General features: G+C 39.9%; 1 protein-coding gene across 1 annotated transcript in view; it reads right to left on the bottom strand.

Annotated features, from left to right (window-relative positions):
• Positions 1–15,876, bottom strand: part of LOC124552384 (histone-lysine N-methyltransferase 2C-like) — a 434,288-nt gene that overhangs the window by 285,427 nt on the left and 132,985 nt on the right. Inside the window, exons 28-29 of the mRNA XM_047126647.1 lie at positions 5,941–6,076; positions 2,878–2,966 (exon numbers count right to left, since the gene is read on the bottom strand). Coding sequence (XP_046982603.1) covers positions 2,878–2,966; positions 5,941–6,076 — 225 coding nt within the window. The remainder of the gene's footprint in view (positions 1–2,877; positions 2,967–5,940; positions 6,077–15,876) is intronic.

Below are 15,876 nucleotides of genomic sequence, written 5' to 3'. Positions count from 1 at the left end.
AACTGCCAGAACTGATGAGGCATGAGGGAAGACTAAAATTTGTTTGGATTTTCTAACATAATTTGAGGAAGTGGCAACCAAATAATTATTCCGGTTATTATGTAGACTTGCTGAGACCAGAGACGTATCGTCGGACTCTCAGAGGAACTTTATCTGAACTATCCCGAAGGTGGTGACGACAAAAATATACACTAAAGAGAGGAAAAATAAAAGGGAGAATTTGTTAGACAACATTCAGTTTGGCTTTGAGAACAGCAAAACCTCCAGAGAGAAGTTATAACACCACACTCAATAGCAGAAGCGAGATTTAAGAAAAATGGCACTCGCGTAAGAGTTGTCGACCTAGGAAATGCGTTTGACAGCTTAAAATAGTGCAATGTGTATGAAACTCTCAGAAAAATGGGTATAATCTACTGATAAAGACAAGTAACATACAGCATGTACAGGAACCTAGAAGGAGCATTATAAATTAGAGATAGGGAGAGAAGTATTCCAATTAAAAATGTCGTAAAAGGGTGCAGTATAACTCCTCTAGTGTTCAACCTGTATACCAAAAAAGCAATACCAAGTGATAAAAACAGTATCAAAAACCTATTAAAACATAGGGTGAAAGCATACTAATGATAAGATTCACTGACAATGTCGGTACCCTCTGCAAAAGTGAGGAAGGATTACAGGACCTGCTGAACGGAATGAAAAGTCCTAATGTTCACAAAATACAGACAGAGTGTAAACAACAAAGACAAAAGTGTTGAGGAGAGTCAGCAATGAAATTAGGGATAAACTTCACATTAAAACTCGCGAACGCATAGTAGACTGTAGGAATTCTGCTACCTCGGAAGCAGAATAACGCACAGTGGACAAAATGAGAGTGACATTTAAAAAAATAAAAACAAAAAAAAAATTTAAAAAAAATTTCACATAAGAATTTTTTTGGAAATGTACACCATTGTACGGAAGTAAATCACAGAGCATCGGTAAACTAGGGACGAGACAACTTTAGTGATTAACATGTGGGGCCACAGGAGGACTCTGAAACTTGAGTAAACAGGTTCTCCACAGAATCAGTGAGGAACAGAATGTGTGGCAGACAGTAAGTAGAAGAAGGGACAGGACGGGAGAGTGCTAGAGGAAGCTCTAGAGGGAAGACATCCAACAGATAATAGAGCTGGTCAATATGAGACAAAAGCTTTGTTCTAATCTTTATCCGCAAAGAGGTCAGATTCACCTGTGATGAATTAATTTTTCATGAGGGAAAGGGTAGTTATTCTCCAGTACAACACAAGAATCTTGCATTTTTGAGAACTCCTAGCAAACTAGATGTCAGTTCATCTCTCTCCGACAGTTTCTGTCAGACAGCGATCACTGCACTTGGGCCCTCACAGTATACTCTGTAGCAAAATAACCTACCAACTGGCTATGTGAAGTCTGCAGTAAATATTGACTCAATTTCACATCTCTCTGTGGCCCAAAATAATAATCCTCACATTTCTACAAAAATTTGTCAGTCAAACATGTTACGAGTCTAACTGTTTCATACACTCTACCTATTGCGTCATCAACTTCGTGAAAGCAGTTACAACAAGATGGACAAAGCAGGTGTTAGCGACACATCACTACATTGTGGCAATCGGACGTGTTTGGGGGGGGAGGGGGGGGGGGGGAAATATATATACAAAAACAAAGATGATGTGACTTACCAAACGAAAGCGCTGGCACGTCGATAGACACACAAACAAACACAAACATACACACAACATTCTAGCTTTCGCAACCAATGGTTGCCTCGTCAAGAAAGAGGGAAGGAGAGGAAAAGACGAAAGGATTTGGGTTTTAAGGGAGAGGGTAAGGAGTCATTCCAATCCCGGGAGCGGAAAGACTTACCTTAGGGGGAAAAAAGGACGGGTATACACTCGCACACACACACATATCCATCCACACATATACAGACACAAGCAGACATATTTAAATATGTCTTCCCGTTACCCACCAGGCCTCAAGCTCCGCTAATTTCAAGTTGCCGCGCTGCGCGCGCGTGTGTATACCTGTCCCTTTTTCCCCCTAAGGTAAGTCTTTCCGCTCCCGGGATTGGAATGACTCCTTACCCTCTCCCATAAAACCCACATCCTTTCCTCTTTCCCTCTCCTTCCCTCTTTCCTGATGAAGCAACTGTGGGTTGCAAAAGCTTGAAATCTGTGTAGTGTTTGTGTGTTTTTTATTGTGTCTATTTACCAGTGCTTTCTCGTTCGGTAAGTCACAGCATCTTGGTTTTTTAATGTATTTTTCCCCATGTGGAACATTTCTTTCTATAAAATAGAGGAAAACATTCCACGTGGGAAAAATATATCTAAAAACAAAGATGATTGGAATGACTCTTTACCCTCTCCCTTAAAACCCACATCCTTTCCTCTTTCCCTCTCCTTCCCTCTTTCCTGATGAAGCAACCGTGGGTTGCGAAAGCTTGAATTTTGTGTGTGTGCGTGTGTTTGTTTGTGTGCCTACCATCACATATATATTATTTTCAGTAAGGAAAACAAAATTACATTCTGAAGACACAAAAAGAATTGGGAGGTGCAGGTAGTACTATATTAGCTATGTCATTTTGTCAATTAGCTATTGGGCTGTTCCACAGGTCGTGTGACGAATTAGGAAAATCACATTTTCTCAATGAAGGTGGACAGAGATTATGACTATTTATGACTGACTGACTAAAACACACACACACACACACACACACACACACACACACACACACACACACACATTTTGGTTTTATCTTGACAACAAAACTTTTCTCCACACTGCATTTTGCACCTCGATTGTAAATCATTTTTTAACAATTAAATATCAGTCTACAGTTTTGAAACAAGCGGTTACCTGAGGCGATAGTCCGGCAGCGACTTGCTGCGACTCTGCAGGGAATGGGATGCCGTCAACACTCATCTGTCGGTGCACTCTCGCCATTGCTGCAACGGTGTTCGACGATTCAACGTTATGACAGGTACGTCTTTATGTCAACGTACAAAAATGTGACATTTCTGTAATACCACTACAAGATTACAAAAAAATGAAATAGATTAATTTTGAACAACAGAAATTGTGAACGATGATTAGAAATATACACAGCTGGTGAACTCTCACGATCACTACAAAAAGTTGCAAAAAGTGAAACTTGACAATCCCTCCAAAGACCTCGAGCGGAGGCCAGCAAATGGAAAGTGTAAATCGCGCACACAATAATGATGCTCTTTAATCTGATGAGCAAGCTGAAAGAAACACGAATCTCTGACAAATTATAGGAAAGTGGAATAAGAAACATCTGAGATCAGTTTCTGAAAATTTATCTCGTTAGGCAAAATAAATAATGCAGGAACCCTCGGAACTTTACAAGATATTCTGGTTGCACAATACAGGGCCTAACTTGTGTTGAAGTTTGAGGAAAGAGTTTTGAGAGAAATGGCAATCATATGCTGTTCAGTTGTGTCAACATGTCACTACTTAGTCCCTCTGGTGCAGTACTGAAAGGAGAGGTGTAAAAGAAAAGCAAAGTGAACTACTGTTATGTCAATGGTTTTAATTTTGCTGGATGGATTTAAAGGGTTATTGTGTCATTCTACAGCAGGACAGTGTGATAAAACTGATTTGTATAAATGTTGGCAGATAATATATGGATGATTACTATAAAAGGGCCATGATTTATTCATTCACGTTTTTTTTTTTTTTTTTAATGCCAAAGAAGATATACTTTCTTTTCATGAACTGATCCAATGGTTTACACCAGGATTTTTAGATATGGAAAAAATTGAGAGACGCTATCAATGCACATACAAAGAAACTTCACTAATTTTAATTTCATTTTCAATTACAACAGACAAGAAAAATCTTACTGCTTACAAGCAACTTGCAAAGCTTTCTATGATGAGGCAGGGTAACTTAGATTGACATAGTTGTAACTACAAAAATATCCAATATCCTTGAACACACTAAACTGCACAACTCCAAAGATAAAGATGAAACCACTAAACTGAGGATAGATCTGAAAAGTGTCATATCCCAAGTGTACAGGTCGCTGACCTGACAGTGAAATATGACACTTTTGTCACAACTAATTGGTTATAATGTTATACTCCTCTATAAGACCTTACTGCTTAATAAAAGGTAACCCAGTTTTTGCAGCAATATGACTTATCGTAAGCATTGTGCACTGCAAAATACCTTCACACAATACCTGCAGGTCTTTCGTGTTCAGGCGAAAACAGTACAAAATTGTTATACACAACACTTCAAATTCAGCACCCTTACTTTGTTCTTTGCTAATCTGTAAATTACTCCCAAAAATTCTAAGCATTCACAGAGTTGCCCCTCCACAGCCAGCCGTCCTACATTATTTGACATTCTTAAGTATGTTCTGATAAATGGGAGTTGAAAAAAATACTTTTGTCTGATGCAAAGCTCACTGTTAGTGACAGAGAGCTTCTCAAAGTGATAATTAGAATAGGGAACAATGACATCGAGTTACTGTTTGGTATATAGGGTACGTTTTTGAACAAATATAATCTGTCTGCTATTCTGTCCTTCTGTATCACATCAACATTTCGACACTAGCCAGAGCAATGCTTTCAGTTCTGCACTGTTGCCACCCTGTGTTTCAGTATTCAGCTCAAACTGTAAAAGTAAGGTGACAAAATGGTGGTACGGAAAGTCAAGAGCAGAGTGCTACACGCAGTGAACTGCAGCATGCCGAAGATATAAAATGCCAACTGCTTTATACGGTCGACAAAAGTGTTAGGAGCCAATAGCACGCACTACCTGCATCTGCTACTACACTTTAAGTGTCAAGCATGTCATATCCCACAATAACAATGGTCAATATCTGTGATAGATTAAATAACTCGAGTGCTACTTCTGCTGCTGCTCTTGGCCTTTGTCACTTCCAACATTTTTCAAGTAAGGATCGAAGTTAACCCGGCAATATTCCCGATCAATGTTGAGAGAAGAAAATACCAAATAATATTCAATTTTTCTCTGAGAGAGCAGAAAAGTAGCTTGCTCAGGTAGTTCCACTGGACAAATTGGTAGGTACCTACAGAAAAGTGGCACTCTACAAATTTTGATACGAGTAACACAGATAAAACCACAGCAACGATACCTCAAAGGTAGCACAACGCACAACACGTTCTGTGCTACTCTGTCACCCCATATGTGGGCCGGACTAGCAGAACTACAGAAGGGACACGTGACAAATATCGGGGATACGCCGCACTGGAGGAATGTGATAAGGAAATGAGACACCGCGAGACTGGTACAGTGTTGCAGACGCCACGTTTATAGGGCAGCTAATTGAGAAGACTACAGCAGTACGGACATCAGGAAACCCAGTAAACAGGGACGACATTATCGACCGGTAAGTGTCTCGTGTTCTCGCACTCCGAATGTGAAGATCTCAATAGCCGTCTCGCGTGTCAGAAGTCTATCCCCGAGAGGTGAGATTTGTTACAGAATGCCAGCTCTTCAATAGCAGTGTGTGAGAAGAGGAGAGGTGAGGTGGCCACAACACGAGGGGCGCCGACGTACTCGGGCAGACGATATTCCGCACCTTTCTACGTCGGCGTAGTTACAGTGAGGCCGTTCGACAGCCCGAGTGTTTGACGAGAATAACGTAAAGCGAACGTGTAAAGTATTACGTAAATAAGAGATAGCAACAGTTTTCCGAGTACACGCACATTTTTAGCGGGAGAGTCGGAGGCCGAGAGAGCCCCGGGCAGAGTACGGCAGTGAAGGGAGGGGACACCTGCAGAGAGAGAGAGAGAGAGAGAGAGAGAGAGAGAGAGAGGCGGTGCTACTCACCCTGCACGCGCTGCTCCTGGATCACTTGCTGGTGCTGGTGCGCCTGCAGAGAGAGAGAGAGAGAGAGACAGAGAACGAGGTGGTGCTACTCACCCTGCACGCGCTGCTCCTGGATCACTTGCTGGTGCTGGTGCGCCTGCTGCTGGCGCAGCGCCTGCAGCTGCTTCCACTGCCGCTCCTGTTCCGCCTCACGTGACGTCTTCTGCTGCTGCAGTAGCCGCTCCTGGTCCTGGCCAACACCCACAAGCCCACGGCGTTACTCTCCCACGTGACGCTCGCGCCGGACACCTCCACTCTGCGACCGATTAACTAGAGAAACGTTTCCGAGAGGGGTGCGTTCGAGGGGGAGGGCACACACTTCCCTCGGGGTCGCTCCGGTTAATGTGGACGCCGGACCGGTATCCGGTTCGGCTCGCTAGGTGCGAGTATACGAACCGTCTGTCCGTCCGCGAGGTAATGTCTGTACGTAGGCTGTCCGGAATGAAAATAACAGACGAGCAAAGGTAACGACTAAACAAACAGTTTGGGTGCTGCGTGGTTGACAGTGACGTAAATGAGACTGAAAATGTAGGAAAGCATTTGGGCAGCGTCCTGGCTGATTGCACGCCTCAGAACAGCAGAAACATAACTGTGTGCGTGTGTGTGTGTGTGTGTGTGTGTGTGTGTGTGTGTGTGTGTGTGTGTGTGTGTGCGTGTGTGTGAATGAATGTGAGCACGCATGCGTGCGTAATAGAGAGGGAGAGGAGGGGGGGGGAACAACAACAACAGATCAGCTCAGCAGAAGAGACCCATCTGTCCAATTCATTGACTGTAACATGAATAGTTACCTTTACATGTTCCATTATTTGCATTCCATCCGGAACTTCCCAGTACTGTTCCGATGTCCGTCTGGGAGGTCAGTTAGGGGCAGAAAGTGCAATTCTGAGTACACTGACGGGAGGACGAGTCAGACATACTATCTGGCAAATCTTGATGACGTGAACTCTGTTCAAAGTTATCGTAAAGTGTTCCCCTATCTTTCTTTCTTTAGGGACAGAAAGTATCTACTATTAAAACTCCCCTTTAATGTTATTCTGTAAAAGTATACTCAATCTAGTGAACAATTTATGTACTTTTTCAGAGGGGGTTCACGAAACTACTAGAGATACTCTCTCAACATTCCTTCGGTATAACTAATTAGAACTCATTGCCAAATAATTTAACAGGAAACACACACGAAAGATCTCCAGGTAAAAATCCACCACACACCATCAGATGTATACCGTGGACCGACCCGCAAATTGTTAAAAATGTCTCGACACTACGAATGATTCCCAATGAACTGTTTATTGAACACATTCCTCCCCATCCATTCATTCACTACCCACTACTGCTTTTTGAAATCTTACGACAGACTGACTGCAAGCCCGAAAGTGAACAGTTCATTAATACTGCTGCAGACAATCCTAATACCTCGACATTTTGTTCGTGTCAACACGTGTGGGGAAAATGTGGCCAGCAAAGACACAGCCCTTTATTGAAAGTCTTTGACTCTCTTGCACATTAAACTGTTACATACAACTATTTTTCAGCCCAACTCTCCACAACTTCACTGCTGTGCCAGGTGAACCACCTGCACATCACGACGTGTTCCCCACTTACGCTCTGAGTGTGAGGTCCATTCTGAAAATTCCTATACTTTCTCATTAGAATCTCGTTATCAAACTAATACGTAAGAAAAGTGTTCGTATGGTGATTGTGTGTGGAAATTAAGAACTTGTTTTACTGTGTGGCAGTGTTTTCTGGAATTGCTCTTGATAATAAGGCTAACAGAGACATTATACAATCAGAAGCGATAAGAAATTGATTTATTATTCAATACCCTTCATTACAAACTGTGTATTCTAGGGACAAACTCTTTCTCAAGACTTTTCTAGAGACTTTTTCTATACTCCCAGTATTGTAACGAAACCTTACAGAAGATCACGGATGTCACCGACCACAGTGATCGTACAGCACTGTCAGCAAATTGCGTGTGTATACCAAACTGCAGGTCTAAAAGACACAGGATTCAATCTGTAAACTGACCAAGAAGCGAAGGAAAACAAGGAGAAACAGAAACGCTTCACAGTCTAATACCGACACTGTAATTCTATTGGAGATGGCAAATGACTCAGAAGATCAGTCGAATGGCGCGGATAAAACCATTTCAAGTCAAGATGGTGTACTCGGTAATGAAACAAAGCAGTAGGCTCTGCCAGAAATATCGACTCTTAGACAATGTATCTAATAGTGTACTTTAATGCGGCAGTATGCCAATAGTGTACTTTAATACGGCAGTATGCCATCTTAGGCAATTTATAAAACTTAAAACACTTGATAATGGCATTTTGAAGCCTAAATCATGATTGTGTAAGTGCAAATGTAACACTTTAAATAAACAACAGTCTAATGACGGCACTGACTTTAAAGAAATATTGCAAATCAGTCACTTCAAGGACAGCTCCGAGCCAAATGCCCTGTAGCGTGCATTCCACTGACCCCAAACCGTAGCCACTTGTCACTTCACTAGTGTCAAGTGAGAGCTCTTTGGAGGGCAGGGTAGAGGTCGGTTGTCCGGTTTGGCCTCAGTGCCAGTGATGGCCGTGTGTTGGTTGGGAGGAGGCCAGTTAAGGACCTGCAACCAACCTGCCTGCATTGCTGGACACACTGGACCTTCACATCCAGCACTTCTGTGTTTTAATGTACAAGCATTTCACATTTGCAATAGCTTACCTCATGCTTACATTAACCTGTTATCTTGCAATGTTAATCACTTAAATATGTTACCTAGACAAATGTATTTCAGGAATTTCATTACTCTACATTAACTATTTTCTGGCGTTGTGATTTCTGTTTCCATCAGTGTATATTAGGTACTAAAAATATTTCTCTTCTTCAGAAACACTTTTCTCGCTATTGCTAGTTTCATTTCTACTCCTGTCATCGCCAGATAATTTACTGCCCTACCGACAATAGTCGTATACTACTTTCGCTGTCTGATTTCCTAATCTAATTTCCTCATCGCAGCCTCATTTAATGTGACCACATTTCATTTCTCTCACTTCACTTTTGTCGAGGTCTTACAATTTCTTTTTGTGACACTTCCCATTCTGTCTAACTCACCTTTGAAGTCCTCTGCCACCCCTGACAGAATTACAATATCATCAGCAAATCTCAACATTTCTATTCCTTCTTCCCATTCTGTCTAACTCACCTTTGAAGTCCTCTGCCACCCTGACAGAATTACAATATCATCAGCAAATCTCAACATTTCTATTCCTTCTTCCCGAATGTTTAATTTCTTTCCCAAATTTCTCCTTCATTTTCTTTACTGTTCGTTCAATGTACAGATTAAATAAAACTGGGGATAGGCTACAGCCCAGTCTCACTCCACTCTCAACTGCTGCTTCCCTTTTCTGCCTTTCCACTTTTATAACTGCAGTCTTGTTTCTGTTCAAGTTGTAGATACCTATTCACTCCCTGTATTTTATCTGTATTTCAAAGAGATGATAAGTTATAGGGTCAGGACCGCCTCGCTTATTCCTACATTTTTACAGAATCCAAAGTCGTATCACCCTCTCGGCCCGGATCAGCTACAACCAGTTGTTCCATTCTTCTATATATAATTCACGTTAGTATATTGCAATGGTGACTTGGCAATACACCTCTCTGCATCGACCTTCTTTAATAAAGGGCCTATTACAATTTATTTGAAGTCTCGAGTGCAGTTCATTTGTCTCTTATCTCGATCCTGTGCTTCTCCGTACTGAATTTGAACATCATCGCCGGCAGAGGATGACGTGGCAGTCGATCGGTACTAAATGACCCGTCAGGGGCAGGGTGTAGAGCTGGTATATGTACTACATACAGGGAGCAACAGTTCTGTCATGGCTAGCTCTCCGTAAGATCTTAATAATTCTTAGGTAATATCGTACATCCCAGATGCCTCATCTGATTTAGGTCTCTTCAATGCTCTCTCAAATGTTTCTCACAGTACTGCACCCCAATCTCATCTTCATCTACTTCCACTTTATCATTCCATAACACTGTCTTCAAGTTTTGTTTTCCCTTTATATAGCCTTTTACACACAGACCAACTCAAAGTGAATAATGATGTTTAATGTGTGACAATACAGAGATGAGAATTACAGAGAATGTGAAGGTGAATTCTAAATTTCAATTACTGAGCAAGCAGAGTAATTCCGAAGTTGGCACACGTGTGGTGTGGTGATGCTCGAGTGGACAGTACCATTTCGTAAGTGAAAATGGCAGATCCACTATAAACGGCATTCTGAAAGTTAGAATTTCACAACTGTTATTCTTGCATCAGAGTGTAAGGAAGATTTTGTCACCGATGCAGTCGAGCACTTCCTAATGCCGAAAATATTCACAGACGGCATCGATCATTTGTCGAAATGAGGATATTTGTACAGAGGAAAAGTATCGACTGCCCATCTGTAACAGCACAAAACGTTGAAAGAATTTGCCTTTTATTTGAATGTAGTCCAAGGAAATCTATTTATGAAGGCAGTGGTAAGCTACAAATGACACTAACAACTGCTGGGCACATTCTCAAAATAAAGCTCAAAATTAACCACACATCATTAAAACAGGGAGACTATGTCATACGTACAAAACTGTATTACAGCAGTGCTGGAAGCCATGGAGGGATAAAAATTTGCTGCACATCACATTTCTGGTGATGAGGCGACCATCCTGATAATAAGGTGAAAAGTTCACTAGCACATCTTTTGAATATGGGGTACAGAAAATAATTTCAGAACTCAAACCACACACTTCTAATGCACTTGCATCAATGACTCTGCATATGCTTTAGAACATATGGCACGAAGTTGACTATCACTCACTCTTGTTTGTGTGAGAGAGGTGAGTCGTTCACAACACCTACAAAGTATGTAACAAAAAGCTGAAGTTTCTTTTACATTCTCTGAAATTCTTACCAATGTATCACTATGCATTAAGTAGTTATAACTATTTGTATTTGCTGATTTCATTTTGAATACCTGTGTACTTCTTCCACCTTTCACTCTCCCTTTTTTTTCTCAGGGCTAGCTCGCTATCTGAGCTCTCGGTATTTGTGCAGCTGCATGTTTTTTCTCCAAAGGTTTCTTTTTTTCTCTCCTACATGTGGAATCTATCTTTTCCATAGTCCCACATGCTTCTCCTGCTTCTCATTTCTACAGCTTTGCCATTATGTACTTCCTGTCAATCTCATTTTTGGACATTTATCTTTTTCTTGCTTTCTTCACTTGTTACTTTTTATATTTTCTCCTTTTGTCAGTTTTATTTAATAGCTGGCATTTTATTCAAGAATTAACCTGGAGTCGCCATCTTTTGCACAACATTTCTCATCTCTCAAAGCCACCCGTTCATCTTCTATTGTATTTATGTTACCTTGTTCAGTCTCTCACTGCCTCCTTTGAAACTCGCAAAAGTGTTTGTTTGTTACAAATTATGCAGGTTCTACCTTCTTAATTTCTAACCTTTTTGCAATCTTCTCATTTCATAGCCACAGATTTCATGATCGAAGTCCACATCTGCCCCTGGAAAAGCCCTACGGTTTAAAGTCTTACCATTATACAATCAATGTGAACCTTTCCAGTGTCTCCAGGTCTCTTTCTTGTGTACAACCTCCTTTCATAATACTCAAACTAAGTGTCTGTAATTACTGAATTGCACTCTTCCCAAAATTATACTTGGCAGATTCCTCTTTCATTTATTTCACTCAGTCCATGCTATCTTAATATTTTTCCTTGTGCCCCTATTCCTACTATTGAATTCCAGTCTGCTATCACAGTTAAATTTTCTTGTGGCTTAAAAGGCTGAATCATTTATTTCATCTCATTGCACATTTTTTTCAACTGTCCATCATATGCATGTCTTAAAAGCACACATTCTTGTACTACTGTGGAGGGTCACAGTTTCATGTCCACCACAGCTACGATTATGCATTTGCTGTGTTGTTTATAGTTGTTTACTAATTTCCCTGTTTGTTTTTAGACCTACTCCTGTATTACCCCTACTTGATTTTCTGTTGCTAGCCCTGTACTTACCGACCAGAAGGCCTGTCCTTCCTTCCACTTCACAGAGTGCTACAACTAACAAACTAACTACAAGATATCTGTCTCCCTTTTCAACCTACAACCCGATTAACACTTAAGGGACCTAACATTCAAAACAGTGACCTGTTGAAAAGTATAGAAGGAATACTTCAGATGATAAGAATACCGCTTAGACAAGAATGAAGTGTGGCACTCGTTGCTCGATTTGTCACTGAGATAATATTTGGAAGTTGTACCATAATGTTAGCTGGATATTACTATGGATACAGAGAAAATTCTCACCAACATGTAGTAGTTACATAAATACTAACTTTCAGCAGACTTCAGAATTGTCATTTTCAAGTCATTGTACATTAAGACTTCATTGAGAATGACACTCTTCCTCACACTGACACCTGAATCTGACCAGGTACTATATTATCAATAGCCACTCCCTTAAATTCTCAGTTTGACAGTTTAAGTGATCGTAAAATAAAAAAATTAATCCACCATCTACAAGCTTACATGCTGTGAATCCTTACGAGTGTCTGGAGCAGTATTAATAAACAAAATTTGCTGTACAGGCAATGAGAAATCTTCTACCAGGCAATATCAGAATGGCGTGGGGAATCAGTTGACAATATAAATAACACATTATCGTACCGTCCGACAGTTGTACAACAGTTTGACAAAATATAAAAAATATGGTAATAAACATTCACTGCTTCACACAAGAGGCTTGTAAATTCAGCAAAATTGACAAATGCATAGTTAAAGTATGCTGTGACTTGCAAATTAAATCTTATCAGTAAACTTTACAGTATTTAAAGAAAAAAGTAGCAGGCTAGAATGAAGCAAGAGAATGCACTATTACCACAAATGTCAAATTGAATGGCAAATATTTGAATTTTCAGGGTTAAATATTTTCATTATTGCAATGTGTTGCACATATATAGAAATTAATGTATTATCACCATGCTCAAATCACCCTCACAACCACAATGCTCCTTAGCCAATGACAATCATGTTTCTCTTTCTAAACCGAATATATATATATCAAAACACTTAGCCATCACACAAATTCCCAGATACATATTAGTTACCGTACATACGCAATACGTCCCATAGTTGGCAACCACTGACAGACACTACAGATTAAACATATATTAACAGCACAAAAAGCTCATTAAAGGAACATAACAGATATTAACTACAGAAGCATTTAACATTCATAATAATTACAACATTCTCAACAGCAGCCAGAAAGAGAGCAATATTAGCCCTGAGAACAAAAGAGCAGTACAATCAAAACAATCATTAGTATAAGTAAAGTGATTATATACTGAGCATTCACAAAAAAGATGTCAAACCAGAGAACCTACAAATAAATACAAACACGAAGACAGAAAAAAAGGGATAATGCATTTTCCACAACCAGCACCACATCCAGGCCAGCAATATCTACCATACAAAACAAAACAAGCGGTACAATTGTCGAGGAAGAGGAGAGTGACGTAGGTGGGACGAGAGGAGGCGCAGGATGGGAAAACAAACTGAAAAACTGTTCTTGCACCTATGTCTGCCACGATGCTCGACAGCTCGTACGCATTCATTCAATAGAAAGTAGGTAAACTTTCCAGTAAGCTCTGTAGCACCACACAGGTCAGAAAGAACACGGAAAAACTCCCAGCCGCGGCTTCCAAAATAATTTTTCTTCTCCGGCTTCAATCAGGCACCACTTAAGTATGATTTCTCGACAGTAAGAGTAAAACGTGAAAATAAAAAAAATTACAGGCCTTGTTTCGAACTAATAATCATGCAAATCTAGGCTATGTTTTTCACATAAAAATCTTTGTTCTGTGGTTCAAACAGAAAAAAGTAAAATTTACTTTTCATTTCAAACATCTACTCTCACAGAACAGCATTCTTAAGAAACACTGACAAGCTAACGTAAACATCTACAGAAATTCTGCCAATGCAAGAAATCACATTCCTGAGGACTGTGTACTGTTCTGGAGTCTGTATGTGAACAAAGAGAGATGACTTTCCACAACACTTTAGCCAGGAAGGTTAGGGTGAAAGGTTAAAAACTGTCTCGACAACAAAGCTTTACGCATTCTGGCTACGACATTTACAGTTTCGTAAAACGTGGGATCGGCAGCTGCCTCATCTGACAAATTTGAGAACCGATCTCTCCAAACTGCTGGCAGTACGTTACTTCGATTTCTGTTAAAACTGCAGTTAAGATGATTGACCACACTTTTCCTACGGAAATGAACATTTTGTGCATAGTTCTGGTGTCAACCGAAACTTCCGCCTTTTAAATATCTATCCCTTGAGACACTGCAGGTTCATAAATGTGTTTGTGTAACAGGAAGGCAGAATAACTTGTGTGACTGACTCTCATGCTCAATTTACATACTAAAGCTCAGTACACCGAATCCATTTCTGTACACTATACAACATAATATTACGGGCTTAAGACCTTTTGGTGTCGCATTTGACAGTTCTCGGTGAGGACCTGTAGTATACTTTCACTCTATGTAGTACTCTTCGACTACCAAAATTTTTTATTATTTTTCGGTGTGTCTTGTAAATAGGCCAGTTGATTTCATATCTAAATGGTTGCAAACAGGACCCGACACTTTAAATAATTCAACAGCTTGCAGCATTTTCAAGATAAAATTTGTACAAGTATCCATTAACATGATACAAATAAAATACGGGATTAGGCTAGCCACTCGCTCCTTAAGTGAAATGTGAATTTTTCAATATAGGAATCATACAGCCAAGCAGATTACAAATTACAGTTTGGTACACCGACCTACGTTTTGACACCTCCAAGGATGTCTTCATCAGAATGAAATTTTGAGAAACCCTATAAAATAACACATAGAAAATTAAGTATGACAAAAAATTAACCAAGATGACAACTGTCATGACGTGCAATGGTTACACTTACATAAAATTACATTGCAAGAAAACAATGGTCAGAGTTTAGAGCTCATATCTCAAGTAAAAAAAAAAAAAATAAATAAAACACATTCCAGCCTTTGGCATCTATGTCTACCTAGGAATAACAGACAGCGCATCTTGTATTATTTTCGTGGCAGCAATGTAAGCCTCTGGGCCGGTCAGTCTGATGTTATTCCTAGGTAGGCATATGTGCCAAAGGCCGGAACGTGTTTTATTTAATTTTTTGACTCTAGCATATGAGCTCTAAACTCTGACCATTGCATTCTCGCGATGTACTTTTACATACGTAACTACTATACGTTGTGACAGTTGTCATCTTGGTTAACTTTTTTTTGTCATACTTAATTTTCTATGCATTACTTTATTGGGTTTCTCAAAATTTCATTCTGATGAAGACAACATTAGAAGTGTTGAAACTAGGTAAGTGTATCAAAAAGTTATTTGCAACCAGTCGGCTGTGTGATTCCTGTATTGTAACTTGGGTATGATTCCTGAGAAACAGCCATGTTTAAAACTGTGAAATAATCCTCAGAACTAAAACACATACTTCAGTTATGAAGCAGGACATTGTCTAAAAGCATAGCAGTGACTCCACATCTCAACTTTTTAGGTGAGTGGCTACATTTGTTCCTTCCATTTCTCTATTATTTTTATTGCACCAAGGACTTTCCAGAACTACAATAATCAATAATCATCATCTGAAATGTTATGTTGATTATCGTTTTCAAAAATACAGCTCAAAACTGTAGTAGAATCCTAGTTCTACATAGCAAAATATTTGCTATAAATCATTTGAGTTACGTAAGCATAGGCAACTCTCCAAAGTCAAGAAAAAATTGTGAAAAGGGCCGTAGTGTGTGAAGCTCAAATAAATTTAACTTCCAGCACCATTAAAATAATAATAACATAACTGATCCTACAAGGCAGACTTTCACAGCTGTCATTGGTTTTATGAACATTAGGTCACCAA

Source organism: Schistocerca americana, chromosome 10, assembly GCF_021461395.2.
Source record: "Schistocerca americana isolate TAMUIC-IGC-003095 chromosome 10, iqSchAmer2.1, whole genome shotgun sequence".
NCBI classification, from domain to species: Eukaryota; Metazoa; Arthropoda; class Insecta; order Orthoptera; family Acrididae; genus Schistocerca; species Schistocerca americana.
The sequence above is the reverse complement of the archived record's forward strand: the minus strand, read 5'-3'. Positions and strand labels throughout refer to the sequence as shown.